General features: G+C 44.4%; 1 protein-coding gene across 1 annotated transcript in view; it reads right to left on the reverse strand.

Moving 5' to 3' along the window:
* Positions 1-613: 613 nt before the first annotated feature.
* Positions 614-26,905, reverse strand: part of LOC116360846 (voltage-dependent T-type calcium channel subunit alpha-1H-like) — a 59,624-nt gene continuing 33,332 nt past the window's right edge. Inside the window, exons 4-5 of the mRNA XM_031815784.1 lie at positions 21,810-21,943; positions 614-930 (exon numbers count right to left, since the gene is read on the reverse strand). Of these exons, the coding sequence (XP_031671644.1) occupies positions 711-930; positions 21,810-21,943 (354 nt within the window). The 3' untranslated portion in view covers positions 614-710. The remainder of the gene's footprint in view (positions 931-21,809; positions 21,944-26,905) is intronic.

Genomic DNA, 26,905 nt, shown 5'->3' on the forward strand with positions numbered 1-26,905 from the left:
TTGTGTGTGTCATTGTGTAGGTTGTGTGTGTCAGTGTGTAGGTTGTGTGTGTCATTGTGTAGGTTGTGTGTGTCAGTGTGTAGGTTGTGTGTGTCATTGTGTAGGTTGTGTGTGTCAGTGGGTAGGTTGTGTGTGTCAGGTACGAGGGGCGGGGTGGGTTACCGTAATTGAGATCCACGACGCCCCGGGGGGAACGGTGGGTTACCGTAATCGACATCCACGACGCCCCGGGGGAACGGTGGGTTACCGTAATCGACATCAACGACGCCCTGGGGGAACGGTGGGTTACCGTAATCGACATCAACGACGCCCCGGGGGAACGGTGGGTTACCGTAATCGACATCCACGACGCCCCGGGGGAACGGTGGGTTACCGTAATCGACACGACGCCCCAGGGGAACGATGGGTTACTGTAATCGACACGACGCCCCAGGGGAACGATGGGTTACCGTAATCGACACGACGCCACAGGGGAACGATGGGTTACCGTAATCGACACGACGCCCCAGGGGAACGATGGGTTACCGTAATCGACACGACGCCCCAGGGGAACGATGGGTTACCGTAATCGACACGACGCCCAGGGGAACGATGGGTTACCGTAATCGACACGACGCCCCGGGGGAACGATCGGTTACCGTAATCGACACGACGCCCCAGGGGAACGATGGGTTACCGTAATCGACACGACGCCCCAGGGGAACGATGGGTTACCGTAATCGACACGACGCCCCAGGGGCACGATGGGTTAACCGCTGTTGCTCAAGGGGGTCGAGATCCACAGGATTTATAGGCTGTAAAAACAAGGACAGTGTAGTGTGTGTGTACTCACTAGGGACTCTGTTGATTGCCCGGAGCGGCCGCAGAACCCGTACGGTCCTGATAGCTGACAGACTGGCGTTGTGTCCGTCCAGAGAATACTCCATCATCCTACAGGACAGAGAGAGAGAGAGAGGTCGCACACGTTAAAATAGATATTCACCTTGTACCGCCCGACCTAGGTTCACACAGGGGTGAAAGGACACTGACTGCAGGTCTCATGTAGTCTATTATAATATGAGCTGAAGTCTGGACACTGACTGTAGTCTATTATAATATGAGCTGAAGTCTGGACACTGACTGTAGTCTATTATAATATGAGCTGAAGTCTGGACACTGACTGTAGTCTATTATAATATTAACTGAAGTCTGGACACAGACTGTAGTCTATTATAATATTAACTGAAGTCTGGACACTGACTGTAGTCTATTATAATAGTAACTGAAGTCTGGACACTGACTGTAGTCTATTATAATATTAACTGAAGTCTGGACACTGACTGTAGTCTATTATAATAGAAACTGAAGTCTGGACACTGACTGTAGTCTATTATAATAGTAACTGAAGTCTGGACACTGACTGTAGTCTATTATAATAGTAACTGAAGTCTGGACACTGACTGTAGTCTATTATAATAGTAACTGAAGTCTGGACACTGACTGTAGTCTATTATAATAGTAACTGAAGTCTGGACACTGACTGTAGTCTATTATAATAGTAACTGAATTCTGGACACTGACTGTAGTCTATTATAATATTAACTGAAGTCTGGACACTGACTGTAGCCTATTATAATAGTAACTGAAGTCTGGACACTGACTGTAGTCTATTATAATAGTAACTGGAGTCTGGACACTGACTGTAGTCTATTATAATAGTAACTGAAGTCTGGACACTGACTGTAGTCTATTATAATAGTAACTGAAGTCTGGACACTGACTGTAGTCTATTATAATAGTAACTGAAGTCTGGACACTGACTGTAGTCTATTATAATAACGCTCTAACCAGTAGGCTACCTGCTGGTTGACCACGCCTTTATTCTACTGATACTGAACGCTCTAACCAGTAGGCTACCTGCTGGTTGACCACACCTTCATTCTACTGATACTGAACGCTCTAACCAGTAGGCTACTCGCTGGTTGACCACGCCTTCATTCTACTGATACTGAACGCTCTAACCAGTAGGCTACCTGCTAGTTGACCACGCCTTCATTCTACTGATACTGAACGCTCTAACCACTAGGCTACTCGCTGGTTGACCACGACTTCATTCTACTGATACTGAACGCTCTAACCAGTAGGATACCTGCTGGTTTACCACGCCTTCATTCTACTGACTACCAACGCTCTAACCAGTAGGCTACCTGCTGGTTGACCACGCCTTCATTCTACTGATACTGAACGCTCTAACCAGTAGGCTACCTGCTGGTTTACCACGCCTTCATTCTACTGACTACCAACGCTCTAACCAGTAGGCTACCTGCTGGTTGACCACGCCTTCATTCTATTGACTACCAACGCTCTAGCCAGTAGTAGTAGTAGTCTAACCACACCTTTATTCTACTGATTTATGACATAATTCCGGTGAATAGGGTTTCATTTAGTATTCTAGACCATCAAGTAGGCTGACGACATGTAGCCTGCCACCAGTATCTGTGCTTTAGAATCAAGTATCAAATCAAATCAAATTTATTTATATAGCCCTTCGTACATCAGCTGATATCTCAAAGTGCTGTACAGAAACCTAGCCTAAAACCCCAAACAGCAAGCAATGCAGGTAGGCTAATGACATGTAGCCTGCCACCAGTATCTGTGCTTTAGAATCAAGTAGGTTAACGACATCTAGCCTGCCACCAGTATCTGTGCTTTAGAATCAAGTAGGCTGCCGCCAGTATCTGTGCTTTAGAATCAAGTAGTATGTTGACATGTAGCCTGCCACCAGTATCTGTGCTTTAGAATCAAGTAGGATGTTGACATGTAGCCTGCCGCCAGTATCTGTGCTTTAGAGATGGAGATGGTGCTTTAGAGATGGAACTATCTTCATTGACTCTCGTTACGGCCTGTACGCACTTCCTTAAAAAACAGGGCTCTGAATAAAAATGCATAAACATCTGAAACAATATCTATTTCTACACCAGCCAATCACTCACCTGCCAGGATGCCAGACAGCACCTGACCTCACTGCCTCTCACAGGAAGTCAACAACTGAAACCATGTCTATTTCTGCATCAACCAATCCCTCACCTGCCAGGATGACAGACAGCACCTGACCTCATTGCCTCTCACAGGAAGTCAACAACTGAAACCATGTCTATTTCTGCACCAGCCAATCACTCACCTGCCAGGATGACAGACAGCACCTGACCTCACTACTGTCATGACGTTGGCCTGGGGGGTAGGTTTATGACAGTCATAAATACCTCTCCCCTCCTTTTATCCTCTCTCTACCCTACTGATGTGACATTTGAAAAAATCCCTTGGTTAACATAGAGATTCTGGGAACATCAGAAGGTGGGGGAAATTAACTATATTTTGGTAATCCGACCAGTTGAACATATGCGGTGGTACTTAATGAATATGATGTCAGTTCGGTTGTCATCTGAGACATTCTCATCAATGACAGGATGACATAAACTCTACAGAGGAAAGTCTGCACATTGTAGTTATCGGATTCACATGGAATTGTTGTTCAATTTAAATGTTTGAATGTGAAATTATTGGTGAAAGGATTCAATTCAATTTTAGCTTCCAAATGAGAGATTTGGGTTTTCATAAGGTTAGGGCTCTGCTCAATCAGTGGCCCGCCCCTGTGAAGAGACATGGGCTGTAAGACTGTGAAACACACTCTTCTCCCTCCACTATATAAAGCCTTGACAACAATATAACCTCCTGTTCCGGATACATTAGGAAGACGATCCGATGTCAGAATGGTTCAGATAATAACTACAGAACGAAGTCAACCTCAGCGTGAGCTTTGGTTGCGAATGGTATGAACTTTGAACTCTTATTTACAACAGAAGTGATACCTCCTAGCTGTTGAGTTAGCAACAGCAGCTGCAAACGTGGGCTAGGAAAGAACAGACAGAGTATCCCGTCTACCACACAACGACGTTACTACAACATATCTAATTTACCAACAGATACATTCTTCAAAGGACAAAGGACTCGGTTGGGCAACACGGCCTTCCATCTACCACCAACCAAGAGACATCGCTTCTCCCTTTGTTCCTGAGTCTTCCCGCTCTTTCACTCAAACCCAGCCCCCCTTTTTCTTTGTGTAACAAGCTGTCATATCTGTTCCGCCCGCTTGGTGACGTCTTCCTTTATGACGTAATTTGTAATCAAGGTATGATTCATTCTGTGTATATGTAATTCTGTGTGATTAGTTAGGTATTTAGTAAATAAATAATTAAACCCAATTTTGTATTGCTGATTCAACTTGTTCGCCAGGGTTCATGCAGATAACCAAGAATTTACAACTTTCAGATGAGACTGAAATAAGGTGACGATTAATATTGACTGCTATTGATGTAAAATATTACTAGGTCTTTAAGAGTTTATTTGGAAGATAACAGCTCTATAAATATTATTTTGTGGTGCCCCGACTCTCTAGTTAATTACATTTACATGATTAGCTCAATCAGGTAATATTAATTACAGAGAAAGGATTTTATAGAATATCATGTCATATCACTTAATCCGGCATAGCCAAAGACACGACAGTGCCTCTCACAGGACAGGAAGTCAACAACTGAAACAATGGCTATTTCTGCACCAGCCAAACAGGAAGTCAACAACAGCTCAATTCATTTTCGATCTTGAAGAGGCAATTTTTTTCAGTTGTTATTTCTTATTTCTATTTATTTTAGACCTGTTTTGGAAGTAGCTACCGGCCGTAAACAGGAGTACGTGACGATAGTAGCTCAGCCAAACTCCACATTTGGTGACTAACGAGCGGCATTACGATAGTGTAACGTTGTCTAATAGGGGGAGTTTTTGAATCGGTGCTTCCTAGGGCCGTCAGACAGGTCATATGCTCATCGTCGACATCTCTGAAAGCACAGATACCAAGGGCACGTTTAGTCGATCTATAGACACGTTGAACAACAAATAGCGATACCAAATGTCGGGAATTATAAGAAGAAAAATATCTACATGAGGTTTACTATATATATATATATATATACAGTGGAGAGAACAAGTATTTGATACACTGCCGATTTTGCAGGTTTTCCTACTTACAAAGCATGTAGAGGGCTGTATCATTTTTATGTTAATTTGAATTGACTAACTCCTTGTGCTCTGGATCTTCTCTGGAAAAACCTTATTTTAGTTTTAGTATTAGTAAATATCTACATGAGGTTTACTATATATATATATATATATATTGTGGATCCTGTCCAGGTTAAGCATCCTTACACTTTCTGGTGTTTGATATGTCAGTGCCCTGTTGGATGATAGGATTATTTTAGAGGGGATGAACTGGTACGGTGTCTTTAAGGAAGGTTTTGTTTGATGATCGGATGAAAACGTTATAACTGTTTCTGCTTAGAAGGTACGTCACATATAGTAAAAAGGGGAAAGACATCTTTACTAAAAACTGATCATCAACCCTCTCCGACCCTAAAGAACTGAACATCAACCCTCTCCGACCCTAAAGAACTGAACATCAACCCTGTCAGACCCTAAAGAACTGAACATCAAGCCTGTCAGACCCTAAAGAACTGAACATCAACCCTGTCAGACCCTAAAGAACTGAACATCAACCCTGTCAGACCCTAAAGAACTGAACATCAACCCTGTCAGACCCTAAAGAACTGAACATCAACCCTGTCAGACCCTAAAGACCTGAACATCAACCCTCTCCGACCCTAAAGAACTGAACATCAATCCTGTCAGATCCTAAAGAACTGAACATCAACCCTGTCAGACCCTAAAGAACTGAACATCAAGCCTGTCAGACCCTAAAGAACTGAACATCAACCCTGTCAGACCCTAAAGAACTGAACATCAACCCTGTCAGACCCTAAAGAACTGAACATCAACCCTGTCAGACCCTAAAGAACTGAACATCAAGCCTGTCAGACCCTAAAGACCTGAACATCAACCCTGTCAGACCCTAAAGACCTGAACATCAACCCTGTCAGACACTAAAGAACTGAACGTCAGACCCTAAAAACTGAACATCAAGCCTGTCAGACCCTAAAGAACTGAACATCATCCCTGTCAGACCCTAAAGAACTGAACATCAACCCTGTCAGACCCTAAAGAACTGAACATCAAGCCTGTCCGACTCTAAAGACCTGAACATCAACCCTGTCAGACCCTAAAGAACTGAACATCAACCCTGTCAGATCCTAAAGAACTGAACATCAACCCTGTCAGACCCTAAAGAACTGAACATCAACCCTGTCAGACCCTAAACAACTGAACATCAACACTGTCAGACCCTAAAGACCTGAACATCAACCCTGTCAGACCCTAAAGAACTGAACGTCAGACCCTAAAACTGAACATCAACCCTGTCAGACCCTAAAGAACTGAACATCAACCCTGTCCGACCCTAAAGACCTGAACATCAACCCTGTCAGACCCTAAAGAACTGAACATCAACCCTGTCAGACCCTAAAGAACTGAACACCAACCCTGTCTGAACCTAAAGAACTGAACATCAAGCCTGTCAGACCCTAAAGAACTGAACATCAAGCCTGTCAGACCGTACAGAAAGGAACATCAACCCTGTCAGACCCTAAAGAACTGAACATCAAGCCTGTCAGACCATAAAGACCTGAACATCAACCCTGTCAGACCCTAAAGAACTGAACATCAAGCCTGTCAGACCCTAAAGAACTGAACATCAACCCTGTCCGACCCTAAAGAACTGAACATCAAGCCTGCCAGACCCTAAAGAACTGAACATCAACCCTGTCCGACCCTAAAGAACTGAACATCAAGCCTGTCTGTCCGACCCTAAAGTACTGAACATCAACCCTGTCAGACCCTAAAGAACTGAACATCAAGCCTGCCAGACCCTAAAAACTGAACATCAACCCTGTCAGACCCTAAAGAACTGAACATCCAGCCTGTCAGGCCCTAAAGAACTGAACATCAACCCTCTCCGACCCTAAAGAACTGAACATCAACCCTGTCAGATCCTAAAGACCTGAACATCAACCCTCTCCGACCCTAAAGAACTGATCATCAACCCTGTCAGACCCTAAAGAACTGAACATCAAGCCTGTCAGACCCTAAAGAACTGAACATCAACCCTGTCAGACCCTAAAGAACTGAACATCAACCCTGTCAGACCCTAAAGAACTGAACATCAACCCTGTCAGACCCTAAAGAACTGAACATCAACCCTGTCAGACCCTAAAGACCTGAACATCAACCCTCTCCGACCCTAAAGAACTGAACACCAACCCTGTCTGAACCTAAAGAACTGAACATCAAGCCTGTCAGACCCTAAAGAACTGAACATCAAGCCTGTCAGACCGTACAGAAAGGAACATCAACCCTGTCAGACCCTAAAGAACTGAACATCAAGCCTGTCAGACCATAAAGACCTGAACATCAACCCTGTCAGACCCTAAAGAACTGAACATCAAGCCTGTCAGACCCTAAAGAACTGAACATCAACCCTGTCCGACCCTAAAGAACTGAACATCAAGCCTGCCAGACCCTAAAGAACTGAACATCAACCCTGTCCGACCCTAAAGAACTGAACATCAAGCCTGTCTGTCCGACCCTAAAGTACTGAACATCAACCCTGTCAGACCCTAAAGAACTGAACATCAAGCCTGCCAGACCCTAAAAACTGAACATCAACCCTGTCAGACCCTAAAGAACTGAACATCCAGCCTGTCAGGCCCTAAAGAACTGAACATCAACCCTCTCCGACCCTAAAGAACTGAACATCAACCCTGTCAGATCCTAAAGACCTGAACATCAACCCTCTCCGACCCTAAAGAACTGATCATCAACCCTGTCAGACCCTAAAGAACCGAACATCAAGCCTGTCAGACCCTAAAGAACTGAACATCAACCCTGTCAGACCCTAAAGAACTGAACATCAACCCTGTCAGACCCTAAAGAACTGAACATCAACCCTGTCAGACCCTAAAGAACTGAACATCAACCCTGTCAGACCCTAAAGACCTGAACATCAACCCTCTCCGACCCTAAAGAACTGAACATCAATCCTGTCAGATCCTAAAGAACTGAACATCAACCCTGTCAGACCCTAAAGAACTGAACATCAAGCCTGTCAGACCCTAAAGAACTGAACATCAACCCTGTCAGACCCTAAAGAACTGAACATCAACCCTGTCAGACCCTAAAGAACTGAACATCAACCCTGTCAGACCCTAAAGAACTGAACATCAAGCCTGTCAGACCCTAAAGACCTGAACATCAACCCTGTCAGACCCTAAAGACCTGAACATCAACCCTGTCAGACACTAAAGAACAGAACGTCAGACCCTAAAAACTGAACATCAACCCTGTCAGACCCTAAAGAACTGAACATCATCCCTGTCAGACCCTAAAGAACTGAACATCAACCCTGTCAGACCCTAAAGAACTGAACATCAACCCTGTCAGACCCTAAAGAACTGAACATCAACCCTGTCAGACCCTAAACAACTGAACATCAACACTGTCAGACCCTAAAGACCTGAACATCAACCCTGTCAGACCCTAAAGAACTGAACGTCAGACCCTAAAAACTGAACATCAACCCTGTCAGACCCTAAAGAACTGAACATCAACCCTGTCCGACCCTAAAGACCTGAACATCAACCCTGTCAGACCCTAAAGAACTGAACATCAACCCTGTCAGACCCTAAAGAACTGAACACCAACCCTGTCTGAACCTAAAGAACTGAACATCAAGCCTGTCAGACCCTAAAGAACTGAACATCAAGCCTGTCAGACCGTACAGAAAGGAACATCAACCCTGTCAGACCCTAAAGAACTGAACATCAAGCCTGTCAGACCATAAAGACCTGAACATCAACCCTGTCAGACCCTAAAGAACTGAACATCAAGCCTGTCAGACCCTAAAGAACTGAACATCAACCCTGTCCGACCCTAAAGAACTGAACATCAAGCCTGCCAGACCCTAAAGAACTGAACATCAACCCTGTCCGACCCTAAAGAACTGAACATCAAGCCTGTCTGTCCGACCCTAAAGTACTGAACATCAACCCTGTCAGACCCTAAAGAACTGAACATCAAGCCTGCCAGACCCTAAAAACTGAACATCAACCCTGTCAGACCCTAAAGAACTGAACATCCAGCCTGTCAGGCCCTAAAGAACTGAACATCAACCCTCTCCGACCCTAAAGAACTGAACATCAACCCTGTCAGATCCTAAAGACCTGAACATCAACCCTCTCCGACCCTAAAGAACTGATCATCAACCCTGTCAGACCCTAAAGAACTGAACATCAAGCCTGTCAGACCCTAAAGAACTGAACATCAACCCTGTCAGACCCTAAAGAACTGAACATCAACCCTGTCAGACCCTAAAGAACTGAACATCAACCCTGTCAGACCCTAAAGAACTGAACATCAACCCTGTCAGACCCTAAAGACCTGAACATCAACCCTCTCCGACCCTAAAGAACTGAACACCAACCCTGTCTGAACCTAAAGAACTGAACATCAAGCCTGTCAGACCCTAAAGAACTGAACATCAAGCCTGTCAGACCGTACAGAAAGGAACATCAACCCTGTCAGACCCTAAAGAACTGAACATCAAGCCTGTCAGACCATAAAGACCTGAACATCAACCCTGTCAGACCCTAAAGAACTGAACATCAAGCCTGTCAGACCCTAAAGAACTGAACATCAACCCTGTCCGACCCTAAAGAACTGAACATCAAGCCTGCCAGACCCTAAAGAACTGAACATCAACCCTGTCCGACCCTAAAGAACTGAACATCAAGCCTGTCTGTCCGACCCTAAAGTACTGAACATCAACCCTGTCAGACCCTAAAGAACTGAACATCAAGCCTGCCAGACCCTAAAAACTGAACATCAACCCTGTCAGACCCTAAAGAACTGAACATCCAGCCTGTCAGGCCCTAAAGAACTGAACATCAACCCTCTCCGACCCTAAAGAACTGAACATCAACCCTGTCAGATCCTAAAGACCTGAACATCAACCCTCTCCGACCCTAAAGAACTGATCATCAACCCTGTCAGACCCTAAAGAACCGAACATCAAGCCTGTCAGACCCTAAAGAACTGAACATCAACCCTGTCAGACCCTAAAGAACTGAACATCAACCCTGTCAGACCCTAAAGAACTGAACATCAACCCTGTCAGACCCTAAAGAACTGAACATCAACCCTGTCAGACCCTAAAGACCTGAACATCAACCCTCTCCGACCCTAAAGAACTGAACATCAATCCTGTCAGATCCTAAAGAACTGAACATCAACCCTGTCAGACCCTAAAGAACTGAACATCAAGCCTGTCAGACCCTAAAGAACTGAACATCAACCCTGTCAGACCCTAAAGAACTGAACATCAACCCTGTCAGACCCTAAAGAACTGAACATCAACCCTGTCAGACCCTAAAGAACTGAACATCAAGCCTGTCAGACCCTAAAGACCTGAACATCAACCCTGTCAGACCCTAAAGACCTGAACATCAACCCTGTCAGACACTAAAGAACAGAACGTCAGACCCTAAAAACTGAACATCAATCCTGTCAGACCCTAAAGAACTGAACATCATCCCTGTCAGACCCTAAAGAACTGAACATCAACCCTGTCAGACCCTAAAGAACTGAACATCAAGCCTGTCCGACTCTAAAGACCTGAACATCAACCCTGTCAGACCCTAAAGAACTGAACATCAACCCTGTCAGATCCTAAAGAACTGAACATCAACCCTGTCAGACCCTAAAGAACTGAACATCAACCCTGTCAGACCCTAAACAACTGAACATCAACACTGTCAGACCCTAAAGACCTGAACATCAACCCTGTCAGACCCTAAAGAACTGAACGTCAGACCCTAAAAACTGAACATCAACCCTGTCAGACCCTAAAGAACTGAACATCAACCCTGTCCGACCCTAAAGACCTGAACATCAACCCTGTCAGACCCTAAAGAACTGAACATCAACCCTGTCAGACCCTAAAGAACTGAACACCAACCCTGTCTGAACCTAAAGAACTGAACATCAAGCCTGTCAGACCCTAAAGAACTGAACATCAAGCCTGTCAGACCGTACAGAAAGGAACATCAACCCTGTCAGACCCTAAAGAACTGAACATCAAGCCTGTCAGACCATAAAGACCTGAACATCAACCCTGTCAGACCCTAAAGAACTGAACATCAAGTCTGTCAGACCCTAAAGAACTGAACATCAACCCTGTCAGACCCTAAAGAACTGAACATCAAGCCTGCCAGACCCTAAAGAACTGAACATCAACCCTGTCCGACCCTAAAGAACTGAACATCAAGCCTGTCTGTCCGACCCTAAAGTACTGAACATCAACCCTGTCAGACCCTAAAGAACTGAACATCAAGCCTGCCAGACCCTAAAAACTGAACATAAACCCTGTCAGACCCTAAAGAACTGAACATCCAGCCTGTCAGGCCCTAAAGAACTGAACATCAACCCTCTCCGACCCTAAAGAACTGAACATCAACCCTGTCAGATCCTAAAGACCTGAACATCAACCCTCTCCGACCCTAAAGAACTGATCATCAACCCTGTCAGACCCTAAAGAACTGAACATCAACCCTGTCAGACCCTAAAGAACTGAACATCAACCCTGTCAGACCCTAAAGAACTGAACATCAACCCTGTCAGACCCTAAAGAACTGAACATCAACCCTGTCAGACCCTAAAGAACTGAACATCAACCCTGTCAGACCCTAAAGAACTGAACATCAACCCTGTTAGACCCTAAAGAACTGAACATCAACCCTGTCCGACCCTAAAGACCTGAACATCAACCCTGTCAGACCCTAAAGAACTGAACATCAAACCTGTCAGACCCTAAAGAAACTGAATATCAAGCCTGTCAGACCGTACAGAAAGGAACATCAACCCTGTCAGACCCTAAAGAATGGAACATCAAGCCTGTCAGACCATAAAGAACTGAACATCAACCCTGTCAGACCCTAAAAACTGAACATCAAGCCTGTCAGACCCTAAAGAACTGAACATCAACCCTGTCCGACCCTAAAGAACTGAACATCAAGCCTGCCAGACCCTAAAGAACTGAACATCAACCCTGTCAGACCCTAAAGAACTGAACATCAACCCTGTCAGACCCTAAAGAACTGAACATCAAGCCTGTCAGTCCTTAAAGAACTGAACATCATCCCTGTCAGACCCTAAAGAACTGAACATCAACCCTGTCAAACCCTAAAGAACTGAACATCAAGCCTGTCTGACCCTAAAGACCTGAACATCAACCCTGTCAGACCCTAAAGAACTGAACATCAACCCTGTCAGATCCTAAAGAACTGAACATCAACCCTGTCAGACCCTAAAGAACTGAACATCAAGCCTGTCAGACCCTAAAGAACTGAACATCAACCCTGTCAGACCCTAAAGAACTGAACATCAAGCCTGTCAGACCATAAAGACCTGAACATCAACCCTGTCAGACCCTAAAGAACTGAACATCAAGCCTGTCAGACCCTAAAGAACTGAACATCAACCCTGTCCGACCCTAAAGAACTGAACATCAAGCCTGCCAGACCCTAAAAAACTGAACATCAACCCTGTCCGACCCTAAAGAACTGAACATCAAGCCTGTCTGTCCGACCCTAAAGTACTGAACATCAACCCTGTCAGACCCTAAAGAACTGAACATCAAGCCTGCCAGACCCTAAAAACTGAACATCAACCCTGTCAGACCCTAAAGAACTGAACATCCAGCCTGTCAGGCCCTAAAGAACTGAACATCAACCCTGTCAGACCCTAAAGAACTGAACATCAACCCTGTCAGACCCTAAAGAACTGAACATCAACGCTGTCAGACCCTAAAGACCTGAACATCAACCCTCTCCGACCCTAAAGAACTGAACATCAACCCTCTCCGACCCTAAAGAACTGAACATCAACCCTGTCAGACCCTAAAGAACTGAACATCAACCCTGTCAAACCCTAAAGAACTGAACATCAAGCCTGTCCGACCCTAAAGACCTGAACATCAACCCTGTCAGACCCTAAAGAACTGAACATCAACCCTGTCAGATCCTAAAGAACTGAACATCAACCCTCTCCGACCCTAAAGAACTGAACATCAACCCTGTCAGATCCTAAAGAACTGAACATCAACCCTGTCAGACCCTAAAGAACTGAACATCAAGCCTGTCAGACCCTAAAGAACTGAACATCAAGCCTGTCAGACCCTAAAGAACTGAACATCAACCCTGTCAGACCCTAAAGAACTGAACATCAACCCTGTCAGACCCTAAAGAACTGAACATCAACCCTGTCAGACCCTAAAGAACTGAACATCAACCCTGTCAGACCCTAAAGACCTGAACATCAACCCTCTCCGACCCTAAAGAACTGAACATCAATCCTGTCAGATCCTAAAGAACTGAACATCAACCCTGTCAGACCCTAAAGAACTGAACATCAAGCCTGTCAGACCCTAAAGAACTGAACATCAACCCTGTCAGACCCTAAAGAACTGAACATCAACCCTGTCAGACCCTAAAGAACTGAACATCAACCCTGTCAGACCCTAAAGAACTGAACATCAAGCCTGTCAGACCCTAAAGACCTGAACATCAACCCTGTCAGACCCTAAAGACCTGAACATCAACCCTGTCAGACACTAAAGAACTGAACGTCAGACCCTAAAAACTGAACATCAACCCTGTCAGACCCTAAAGAACTGAACATCATCCCTGTCAGACCCTAAAGAACTGAACATCAACCCTGTCAGACCCTAAAGAACTGAACATCAAGCCTGTCCGACTCTAAAGACCTGAACATCAACCCTGTCAGACCCTAAAGAACTGAACATCAACCCTGTCAGATCCTAAAGAACTGAACATCAACCCTGTCAGACCCTAAAGAACTGAACATCAACCCTGTCAGACCCTAAACAACTGAACATCAACACTGTCAGACCCTAAAGACCTGAACATCAACCCTGTCAGACCCTAAAGAACTGAACGTCAGACCCTAAAAACTGAACATCAACCCTGTCAGACCCTAAAGAACTGAACATCAACCCTGTCCGACCCTAAAGACCTGAACATCAACCCTGTCAGACCCTAAAGAACTGAACATCAACCCTGTCAGACCCTAAAGAACTGAACACCAACCCTGTCTGAACCTAAAGAACTGAACATCAAGCCTGTCAGACCCTAAAGAACTGAACATCAAGCCTGTCAGACCGTACAGAAAGGAACATCAACCCTGTCAGACCCTAAAGAACTGAACATCAAGCCTGTCAGACCATAAAGACCTGAACATCAACCCTGTCAGACCCTAAAGAACTGAACATCAAGCCTGTCAGACCCTAAAGAACTGAACATCAACCCTGTCCGACCCTAAAGAACTGAACATCAAGCCTGCCAGACCCTAAAGAACTGAACATCAACCCTGTCCGACCCTAAAGAACTGAACATCAAGCCTGTCTGTCCGACCCTAAAGTACTGAACATCAACCCTGTCAGACCCTAAAGAACTGAACATCAAGCCTGCCAGACCCTAAAAACTGAACATCAACCCTGTCAGACCCTAAAGAACTGAACATCCAGCCTGTCAGGCCCTAAAGAACTGAACATCAACCCTGTCAGACCCTAAAGAACTGAACATCAACCCTGTCAGACCCTAAAGAACTGAACATCAACGCTGTCAGACCCTAAAGACCTGAACATCAACCCTCTCCGACCCTAAAGAACTGAACATCAATCCTCTCCGACCCTAAAGAACTGAACATCAACCCTGTCAGATCCTAAAGACCTGAACATCAACCCTCTCCGACCCTAAAGAACTGATCATCAACCCTGTCAGACCCTAAAGAACTGAACATCAACCCTGTCAGACCCTAAAGAACTGAACATCAAACCTGTCAGACCCTAAAGAACTGAACATCAACCCTGTCAGACCCTAAAGAACTGAACATCAACCCTGTCAGACCCTAAAGAACTGAACATCAACCCTGTCCGACCCTAAAGACCTGAACATCAACCCTGTCAGACCCTAAAGAACTGAACATCAAACCTGTCAGACCCTAAAGAAACTGAATATCAAGCCTGTCAGACCGTACAGAAAGGAACATCAACCCTGTCAGACCCTAAAGAATGGAACATCAAGCCTGTCAGACCATAAAGAACTGAACATCAACCCTGTCAGACCCTAAAGAACTGAACATCAAGCCTGTCAGACCCTAAAGAACTGAACATCAACCCGGTCCGACCCTAAAGAACTGAACATCAAGCCTGCCAGACCCTAAAGAACTGAACATCAACCCTGTCAGACCCTAAAGAACTGAACATCAACCCTGTCAGACCCTAAAGAACTGAACATCAAGCCTGTCAGTCCTTAAAGAACTGAACATCATCCCTGTCAGACCCTAAAGAACTGAACATCAACCCTGTCAAACCCTAAAGAACTGAACATCAAGCCTGTCTGACCCTAAAGACCTGAACATCAACCCTGTCAGACCCTAAAGAACTGAACATCAACCCTGTCAGATCCTAAAGAACTGAACATCAACCCTGTCAGACCCTAAAGAACTGAACATCAAGCCTGTCAGACCCTAAAGAACTGAACATCAACCCTGTCAGACCCTAAAGAACTGAACATCAAGCCTGTCAGACCATAAAGACCTGAACATCAACCCTGTCAGACCCTAAAGAACTGAACATCAAGCCTGTCAGACCCTAAAGAACTGAACATCAACCCTGTCCGACCCTAAAGAACTGAACATCAAGCCTGCCAGACCCTAAAAAACTGAACATCAACCCTGTCCGACCCTAAAGAACTGAACATCAAGCCTGTCTGTCCGACCCTAAAGTACTGAACATCAACCCTGTCAGACCCTAAAGAACTGAACATCAAGCCTGCCAGACCCTAAAAACTGAACATCAACCCTGTCAGACCCTAAAGAACTGAACATCCAGCCTGTCAGGCCCTAAAGAACTGAACATCAACCCTGTCAGACCCTAAAGAACTGAACATCAACCCTGTCAGACCCTAAAGAACTGAACATCAACGCTGTCAGACCCTAAAGACCTGAACATCAACCCTCTCCGACCCTAAAGAACTGAACATCAACCCTCTCCGACCCTAAAGAACTGAACATCAACCCTGTCAGACCCTAAAGAACTGAACATCAACCCTGTCAAACCCTAAAGAACTGAACATCAAGCCTGTCCGACCCTAAAGACCTGAACATCAACCCTGTCAGACCCTAAAGAACTGAACATCAACCCTGTCAGATCCTAAAGAACTGAACATCAACCCTGTCAGACCCTAAAGAACTGAACATCAAGCCTGTCAGACCCTAAAGAACGGAACATCAACCCTGTCAGACCCTAAAGAACTGAACATCAACCCTGTCAGACCCTAAAGAACTGAACACCAACCCTGTCAGACCCTAAAGAACTGAACATCAACCCTTTCAGACCCTAAAGAACTGAACATCAACCCTCTCCGACCCTAAAGAACTGAACATCAACCCTGTCAGACCCTAAAGAACTGAACATCAAGCCTGTCAGACCATAAAGACCTGAACATCAACCCTGTCAGACCCTAAAGAACTGAACATCAAGCCTGTCAGACCCTAAAGAACTGAACATCAACCCTGTCCGACCCTAAAGAACTGAACATCAAGCCTGCCAGACCCTAAAGAACTGAACATCAACCCTGTCCGACCCTAAAGAACTGAACATCAAGCCTGTCTGTCCGACCCTAAAGTACTGAACATCAACCCTGTCAGACCCTAAAGAACTGAACATCAAGCCTGCCAGACCCTAAAAACTGAACATCAACCCTGTCAGACCCTAAAGAACTGAACATCCAGCCTGTCAGGCCCTAAAGAACTGAACATCAACCCTGTCAGACCCTAAAGAACTGAACATCAACCCTGTCAGACCCTAAGAACTGAACATCAACGCTGTCAGACCCTAAAGACCTGAACATCAACCCTCTCCGACCCTAAAGAACTGAACATCAACCCTCTCCGACCCTAAAGAACTGAACATCAACCCTGTCAGATCCTAAAGACCTGAACATCAATCCTCTCCGACCCTAAAGAACTGATCATCAACCCTGTCAGACCCTAAAGAACTGAACATCAACCCTGTCAGACCCTAAAGAACTGAACATCAACCCTGTCAGACCCTAAAGAACTGAACATCAACCCTGTCAGACCCTAAAGAACTGAACATCAACCCTGTCAGACCCTAAAGAACTGAACATCAACCCTGTCAGACCCTAAAGAACTGAACATCAACGCTGTCAGACCCTAAAGACCTGAACATCAACCCTCTCCGACCCTAAAGAACTGAACATCAACCCTCTCCGACCCTAAAGAACTGAACATCAACCCTGTCAGATCCTAAAGACCTGAACATCAATCCTCTCCGACCCTAAAGAACTGATCATCAACCCTGTCAGACCCTAAAGAACTGAACATCAACCCTGTCAGACCCTAAGAACTGAACATCAACCCTGTCAGACCCTAAAGAACTGAACATCAACCCTGTCAGACCCTAAAGAACTGAACATCAACCCTGTCAGACCCTAAAGAACTGAACATCAACCCTGTCAGACCCTAAAGAACTGAACATCAACCCTGTCAGACCCTAAAGAACTGAACATCAAGCCTGTCAGACCCTAAAGAACTGAACATCAACCCTGTCAGACCCTAAAGACCTGAACATCAACCCTGTCAGACCCTAAAGAACTGAACGTCAGACCCTAAAGAACTGAACATCCAGCCTGTCAGACCCTAAAGAACTGAACATCGATCCTGTCAGACCCTAAAGAACTGAACATCAAGCCTGTCAGACCCTAAAGAACTGAACATCAACCCTGTCAGACCCTAAAGACCTGAACATCAACCCTGTCAGACCCTAAAGAACTGAACGTCAGACCCTAAAAACTGAACATCAACCCTGTCAGACCCTAAAGAACTGAACATCAACCCTGTCCGACCCTAAAGACCTGAACATCAACCCTGTCAGACCCTAAAGAATGGAACATCAAGCCTGTCAGACCATAAAGAACTGAACATCAACCCTGTCAGACCCTAAAGAACTGAACATCAACCCTTTCAGACCCTAAAGAACTGAACATCAACCCTCTCCGACCCTAAAGAACTGAACATCAACCCTGTCAGACCCTAAAGAACTGAACATCAAGCCTGTCAGACCATAAAGACCTGAACATCAACCCTGTCAGACCCTAAAGAACTGAACATCAAGCCTGTCAGACCCTAAAGAACTGAACATCAACCCTGTCCGACCCTAAAGAACTGAACATCAAGCCTGCCAGACCCTAAAGAACTGAACATCAACCCTGTCCGACCCTAAAGAACTGAACATCAAGCCTGTCTGTCCGACCCTAAAGTACTGAACATCAACCCTGTCAGACCCTAAAGAACTGAACATCAAGCCTGCCAGACCCTAAAAACTGAACATCAACCCTGTCAGACCCTAAAGAACTGAACATCCAGCCTGTCAGGCCCTAAAGAACTGAACATCAACCCTGTCAGACCCTAAAGAACTGAACATCAACCCTGTCAGACCCTAAAGAACTGAACATCAACGCTGTCAGACCCTAAAGACCTGAACATCAACCCTCTCCGACCCTAAAGAACTGAACATCAACCCTCTCCGACCCTAAAGAACTGAACATCAACCCTGTCAGACCCTAAAGAACTGAACATCAACCCTGTCAAACCCTAAAGAACTGAACATCAAGCCTGTCCGACCCTAAAGACCTGAACATCAACCCTGTCAGACCCTAAAGAACTGAACATCAACCCTGTCAGATCCTAAAGAACTGAACATCAACCCTGTCAGACCCTAAAGAACTGAACATCAAGCCTGTCAGACCCTAAAGAACGGAACATCAACCCTGTCAGACCCTAAAGAACTGAACATCAACCCTGTCAGACCCTAAAGAACTGAACACCAACCCTGTCAGACCCTAAAGAACTGAACATCAACCCTTTCAGACCCTAAAGAACTGAACATCAACCCTCTCCGACCCTAAAGAACTGAACATCAACCCTGTCAGACCCTAAAGAACTGAACATCAAGCCTGTCAGACCATAAAGACCTGAACATCAACCCTGTCAGACCCTAAAGAACTGAACATCAAGCCTGTCAGACCCTAAAGAACTGAACATCAACCCTGTCCGACCCTAAAGAACTGAACATCAAGCCTGCCAGACCCTAAAGAACTGAACATCAACCCTGTCCGACCCTAAAGAACTGAACATCAAGCCTGTCTGTCCGACCCTAAAGTACTGAACATCAACCCTGTCAGACCCTAAAGAACTGAACATCAAGCCTGCCAGACCCTAAAAACTGAACATCAACCCTGTCAGACCCTAAAGAACTGAACATCCAGCCTGTCAGGCCCTAAAGAACTGAACATCAACCCTGTCAGACCCTAAAGAACTGAACATCAACCCTGTCAGACCCTAAAGAACTGAACATCAACGCTGTCAGACCCTAAAGACCTGAACATCAACCCTCTCCGACCCTAAAGAACTGAACATCAACCCTCTCCGACCCTAAAGAACTGAACATCAACCCTGTCAGATCCTAAAGACCTGAACATCAATCCTCTCCGACCCTAAAGAACTGATCATCAACCCTGTCAGACCCTAAAGAACTGAACATCAACCCTGTCAGACCCTAAAGAACTGAACATCAACCCTGTCAGACCCTAAAGAACTGAACATCAACCCTGTCAGACCCTAAAGAACTGAACATCAACCCTGTCAGACCCTAAAGAACTGAACATCAACCCTGTCAGACCCTAAAGAACTGAACATCAACCCTGTCAGACCCTAAAGAACTGAACATCAAGCCTGTCAGACCCTAAAGAACTGAACATCAACCCTGTCAGACCCTAAAGACCTGAACATCAACCCTGTCAGACCCTAAAGAACTGAACGTCAGACCCTAAAGAACTGAACATCCAGCCTGTCAGACCCTAAAGAACTGAACATCGATCCTGTCAGACCCTAAAGAACTGAACATCAAGCCTGTCAGACCCTAAAGAACTGAACATCAACCCTGTCAGACCCTAAATACCTGAACATCAACCCTGTCAGACCCTAAAGAACTGAACGTCAGACCCTAAAAACTGAACATCAACCCTGTCAGACCCTAAAGAACTGAACATCAACCCTGTCCGACCCTAAAGACCTGAACATCAACCCTGTCAGACCCTAAAGAACTGAACATCAACCCTGTCAGACCCTAAAGAAACTGAACATCAAGCCTGTCAGACCGTACAGAAAGGAACATCAACCCTGTCAGACCCTAAAGAATGGAACATCAAGCCTGTCAGACCATAAAGAACTGAACATCAACCCTGTCAGACCCTAAAGAACTGAACATCAAGCCTGTCAGACCCTAAAGAACTGAACATCAACCCTGTCCGACCCTAAAGAACTGAACATCAAGCCTGCCAGACCCTAAAGAACTGAACATCAACCCTGTCAGACCCTAAAGAACTGAACATCAACCCTGTCAGACCCTAAAGAACTGAACATCAAGCCTGTCAGTCCTTAAAGAACTGAACATCATCCCTGTCAGACCCTAAAGAACTGAACATCAACCCTGTCCAACCCTAAAGAACTGAACATCAAGCCTGTCCGACCCTAAAGACCTGAACATCAACCCTGTCAGACCCTAAAGAACTGAACATCAACCCTGTCAGATCCTAAAGAACTGAACATCAACCCTGTCAGACCCTAAAGAACTGAACATCAAGCCTGTCAGACCCTAAAGAACTGAACATCAACCCTGTCAGACCCTAAAGAACTGAACATCAACCCTGTCAGACCCTAAAGAACTGAACACCAACCCTGTCAGACCCTAAAGAACTGAACATCAACCCTTTCAGACCCTAAAGAACTGAACACCAACCCTGTCAGACCCTAAAGAACTGAACATCAACCCTTTCAGACCCTAAAGAACTGAACACCAACCCTGTCAGACCCTAAAGAACTGAACACCAACCCTGTCAGACCCTAAAGAACTGAACATCAACCCTTTCAGACCCTAAAGAACTGAACACCAACCCTGTCAGACCCTAAAGAACTGAACATCAACCCTTTCAGACCCTAAAGAACTGAACACCAACCCTGTCAGACCCTAAAGAACTGAATATCAAGCCTGTCAGACCCTAAAACAATGATCTGACTCACTAGTTCCCTCTGTATTTGTCATAGTGCAGATAACCTACCTCCTGGCTTTGTGTGTGTGTGTGTGTGTGTGTGTGTGTGTGTGTGTGTGTGCACCTCACAGTGAGTAAAGGGGTAATGCTGTGTGTCTGAGGTGACCGCTGCTGTCTGCTTAGTTAACGTCTCTTACACACAAACAAACACACACACACACTCACACACTTTTCTCCTTGCCTGAAACAGTGACATTGAACGTGTGTTTCTCCCAGCAGGCTCCAAACTCCATCACCTCACGGGCTGCTTCACATCCGACCGTGATTGGGAGTCTCATAGGGCCGGTGCACAATCGGCCCGGCGTCGTCCGGGTTTGACCCGGGGTAGGCCCGGTCATTGTTAATAAGAATTTGTTCTGAACTGACTTGCCTCGTTAAATAAAAGGTTACATTTTTATAAGAAAGGAAAAAGCTTTAGCAGCAGACTTACGGAACGTCCCCGTGTGTCTCTTGAATCAAAAACAGAATCTAGAGAAGGTTCTATGTGTTCTATTTCGGTGTTCTCTTGTCCCTAACCGCCTGACTAACCCCTGAGCATTGTGGGAATAGAACACTTACCCTGCCATGACAATGAAGAAGTCCAGTCGGTTCCAAGTGTCGCCAAGGTAACACTTAGAACCGAAGATCCCCAGAGCCACCATCTTAATGACCATCTCCACCGCGAAAAACGCAAAGATACAGTCATCAAACACCTAGAACAGTAGAACAGACAAAGATACAGTCATCAAACACCTAGAACAGACAAAGATACAGTCATCAAACACCTAGAACAGTAGAACAGACAAAGATACAGTCAAACACCTAGAACAGTAGAACAGACAAAGATACAGTCAAACACCTAGAACAGTAGAACAGACAAAGATACAGTCATCAAACACCTAGAACAGACAAAGATACAGTCATCAAACACCTAGAACAGACAAAGATACAGTCATCAAACACCTAGAACAGACAAAGATACAGTCGTCAAACACCTAGAACAGTAGAACAGACAAAGATACAGTCATCAAACACCCAGAACAGACAAAGATACAGTCATCAAACACCTAGAACAGACAAAGATACAGTCATCAAACACCTAGAACAGACAAAGATACAGTCATCAAACACCTAGAACAGACAAAGATACAGTCATCAAACACCTAGAACAGACAAAGATACAGTCATCAAACACCAAGAACAGTAGAACAGACAAAGATACAGTCATCAAACACCTAGAACAGACAAAGATACAGTCATCAAACACCTAGAACAGACAAAGATACAGTCATCAAACACCTAGAACAGACAAAGATACAGTCATCAAACACCTAGAACAGACAAAGATACAGTCATCAAACACCTAGAACAGACAAAGATACAGTCGTCAAACACCTAGAACAGACAAAGATACAGTCATCAAACACCTAGAACAGACAAAGATACAGTCATCAAACACCTAGAACAGTAGAACAGACAAAGATACAGTCATCAAACACCTAGAACAGACAAAGATACAGTCATCAAACACCCAGAATAGACAAAGATACAGTCATCAAACACCTAGAACAGACAAAGATACAGTCATCAAACACCTAGAACAGACAAAGATACAGTCGTCAAACACCTAGAACAGTAGAACAGACAAAGATACAGTCATCAAACACCTAGAACAGACAAAGATACAGTCATCAAACACCTAGAACAGACAAAGATACAGTCAAACACCTAGAACAGTAGAACAGACAAAGATACAGTCATCAAACACCTAGAACAGACAAAGATACAGTCATCAAACACCTAGAACAGACAAAGATACAGTCAAACACCTAGAACAGTAGAACAGACAAAGATACAGTCATCAAACACCTAGAACAGACAAAGATACAGTCATCAAACACCTAGAACAGACAAAGATACAGTCATCAAACACCTAGAACAGACAAAGATACAGTCATCAAACACCTAGAACAGACAAAGATACAGTCATCAAACACCTAGAACAGACAAAGATACAGTCATCAAACACCCAGAACAGACAAAGATACAGTCATCAAACACCTAGAACAGACAAAGATACAGTCATCAAACACCTAGAACAGTAGAACAGACAAAGATACAGTCATCAAACACCTAGAACAGACAAAGATACAGTCATCAAACACCTAGAACAGACAAAGATACAGTCAAACACCTAGAACAGTAGAACAGACAAAGATACAGTCATCAAACACCTAGAACAGACAAAGATACAGTCATCAAACACCTAGAACAGACAAAGATACAGTCATCAAACACCTAGAACAGACAAAGATACAGTCATCAAACACCTAGAACAGTAGAAGAGACAAAGATACAGTCATCAAACACCTAGAACAGACAAAGATACAGTCATCAAACACCTAGAACAGACAAAGATACAGTCAACAAACACCTAGAACAGTAGAACAGACAAAGATACAGTCATCAAACACCTAGAACAGTAGAAGAGACAAAGATACAGTCATCAAACACCTAGAACAGACAAAGATACAGTCATCAAACACCTAGAACAGACAAAGATACAGTCATCAAACACCTAGGACAGACAAAGATACAGTCATCAAACACCTAGAACAGACAAAGATACAGTCAACAAACACCTAGACCAGACAAAGATACAGTCATCAAACACCTAGAACAGTAGAACAGACAAAGATACAGTCATCAAACACCTAGAACAGACAAAGATACAGTCATCAAACACCTAGAACAGACAAAGATACAGTCATCAAACACCTAGAACAGACAAAGATACAGTCATCAAACACCTAGAACAGTAGAACAGACAAAGATACAGTCATCAAACACCCAGAATAGACAAAGATACAGTCATCAAACACCTAGAACAGACAAAGATACAGTCATCAAACACCTAGAACAGACAAAGATACAGTCGTCAAACACGTAGAACAGACAAAGATACAGTCGTCAAACACCTAGAACAGACAAAGATACAGTCATCAAACACCTAGAACAGACAAAGATACAGTCGTCAAACACCTAGAACAGACAAAGATACAGTCAAACACCTAGAACAGTAGAACAGACAAAGATACAGTCATCAAACACCTAGAACAGACAAAGATACAGTCATCAAACACCTAGAACAGACAAAGATACAGTCATCAAACACCTAGAACAGACAAAGATACAGTCATCAAACACCTAGAACAGACAAAGATACAGTCATCAAACACCTAGAACAGTAGAACAGACAAAGATACAGTCATCAAACACCTAGAACAGACAAAGATACAGTCATCAAACACCTAGAACAGTAGAAGAGACAAAGATACAGTCATCAAACACCTAGAACAGTAGAAGAGACAAAGATACAGTCATCAAACACCTAGAACAGTAGAACAGACAAAGATACAGTCATCAAACACCCAGAACAGACAAAGATACAGTCATCAAACACCTAGAACAGACAAAGATACAGTCATCAAACACCTAGAACAGTAGAAGAGACAAAGATACAGTCATCAAACACCTAGAACAGACAAAGATACAGTCATCAAACACCTAGAACAGACAAAGATACAGTCATCAAACACCTAGAACAGTAGAACAGACAAAGATACAGTCATCAAACACCTAGAACAGTAGAAGAGACAAAGATACAGTCATCAAACACCTAGACCAGACAAAGATACAGTCATCAAACACCTAGAACAGTAGAACAGACAAAGATACAGTCATCAAACACCTAGAACAGACAAAGATACAGTCATCAAACACCTAGAACAGACAAAGATACAGTCATCAAACACCTAGAACAGTAGAACAGACAAAGATACAGTCATCAAACACCTAGAACAGACAAAGATACAGTCATCAAACACCTAGAACAGACAAAGATACAGTCATCAAACACCTAGAACAGACAAAGATACAGTCATCAAACACCTAGAACAGACAAAGATACAGTCAAACACCTAGAACAGACAAAGATACAGTCATCAAACACCTAGAACAGACAAAGATACAGTCAAACACCTAGAACAGACAAAGATACAGTCATCAAACACCTAGACCAGACAAAGATACAGTCATCAAACACCTAGAACAGACAAAGATACAGTCATCAAACACCTAGAACAGTAGAACAGACAAAGATACAGTCATCAAACACCTAGAACAGTAGAAGAGACAAAGATACAGTCATCAAACACCTAGAACAGTAGAACAGACAAAGATACAGTCATCAAACACCCAGAACAGACAAAGATACAGTCATCAAACACCTAGAACAGACAAAGATACAGTCATCAAACACCTAGAACAGTAGAAGAGACAAAGATACAGTCATCAAACACCTAGAACAGACAAAGATACAGTCATCAAACACCTAGAACAGACAAAGATACAGTCATCAAACACCTAGAACAGTAGAACAGACAAAGATACAGTCATCAAACACCTAGAACAGTAGAAGAAGACAAAGATACAGTCATCAAAACACCTAGACCAGACAAAGATACAGTCATCAAACACCTAGAACAGTAGAACAGACAAAGATACAGTCATCAAACACCTAGAACAGACAAAGATACAGTCATCAAACACCTAGAACAGACAAAGATACAGTCATCAAACACCTAGAACAGTAGAACAGACAAAGATACAGTCATCAAACACCTAGAACAGACAAAGATACAGTCATCAAACACCTAGAACAGACAAAGATACAGTCATCAAACACCTAGAACAGACAAAGATACAGTCATCAAACACCTAGAACAGACAAAGATACAGTCAAACACCTAGAACAGACAAAGATACAGTCATCAAACACCTAGAACAGACAAAGATACAGTCAAACACCTAGAACAGACAAAGATACAGTCATCAAACACCTAGACCAGACAAAGATACAGTCATCAAACACCTAGAACAGACAAAGATACAGTCATCAAACACCTAGAACAGTAGAACAGACAAAGATACAGTCATCAAACACCTAGAACAGACAAAGATACAGTCATCAAACACCTAGAACAGACAAAGATACAGTCATCAAACACCTAGAACAGTAGAACAGACAAAGACACAGTCAACAAACACCTAGAACAAGGTACAGTCACCAAGACAAGAGTTTATAGCTGAGGGGTGAGGTGTTGATGGTGAGGGGTGAGAGGTTATAGGTGAGGTGTTGATGGTGAGGGGTGAGAGGTTATAGGTGAGGTGTTGATGGTGAGGGGTGAGAGGTAATAGGTGAGGTGTTGATGGTGAGGGGTGAGGTGTTGATGGTGAGGGGTGAGGTGTTGATGGTGAGGGTGAGAGGTTATAGGTGAGGTGTTGATGGTGAGGGGTGAGGTGTTGATGGTGAGGGGTGAGGTGTTGATGGTGAGGGGTGAGAGGTTATAGGTGAGGTGTTGATGGTGAGGGGTGAGAGGTTATAGGTGAGGGGTGAGGTGTTAATGGTGAGGGGGTGAGAGGTTATAGGTGAGGGGTGAGGTGTTAATGGTGAGGGGTGAGGTGTTGATGGTGAGGGGTGAGAGGTTATAGGTGAGGGGTGAGAGGTTATAGGTGAGGGGTGAGGTGTTGATGGTGAGGGGTGTGGTGTTGATGGTGAGGGGTGAGAGGTTATAGGTGAGGGGTGTGGTGTTGATGGTGAGGGGTGAGAGGTT

Source organism: Oncorhynchus kisutch, unplaced genomic scaffold (assembly GCF_002021735.2).
Source record: "Oncorhynchus kisutch isolate 150728-3 unplaced genomic scaffold, Okis_V2 scaffold625, whole genome shotgun sequence".
In the NCBI taxonomy this organism is placed as follows: Eukaryota; Metazoa; Chordata; class Actinopteri; order Salmoniformes; family Salmonidae; genus Oncorhynchus; species Oncorhynchus kisutch.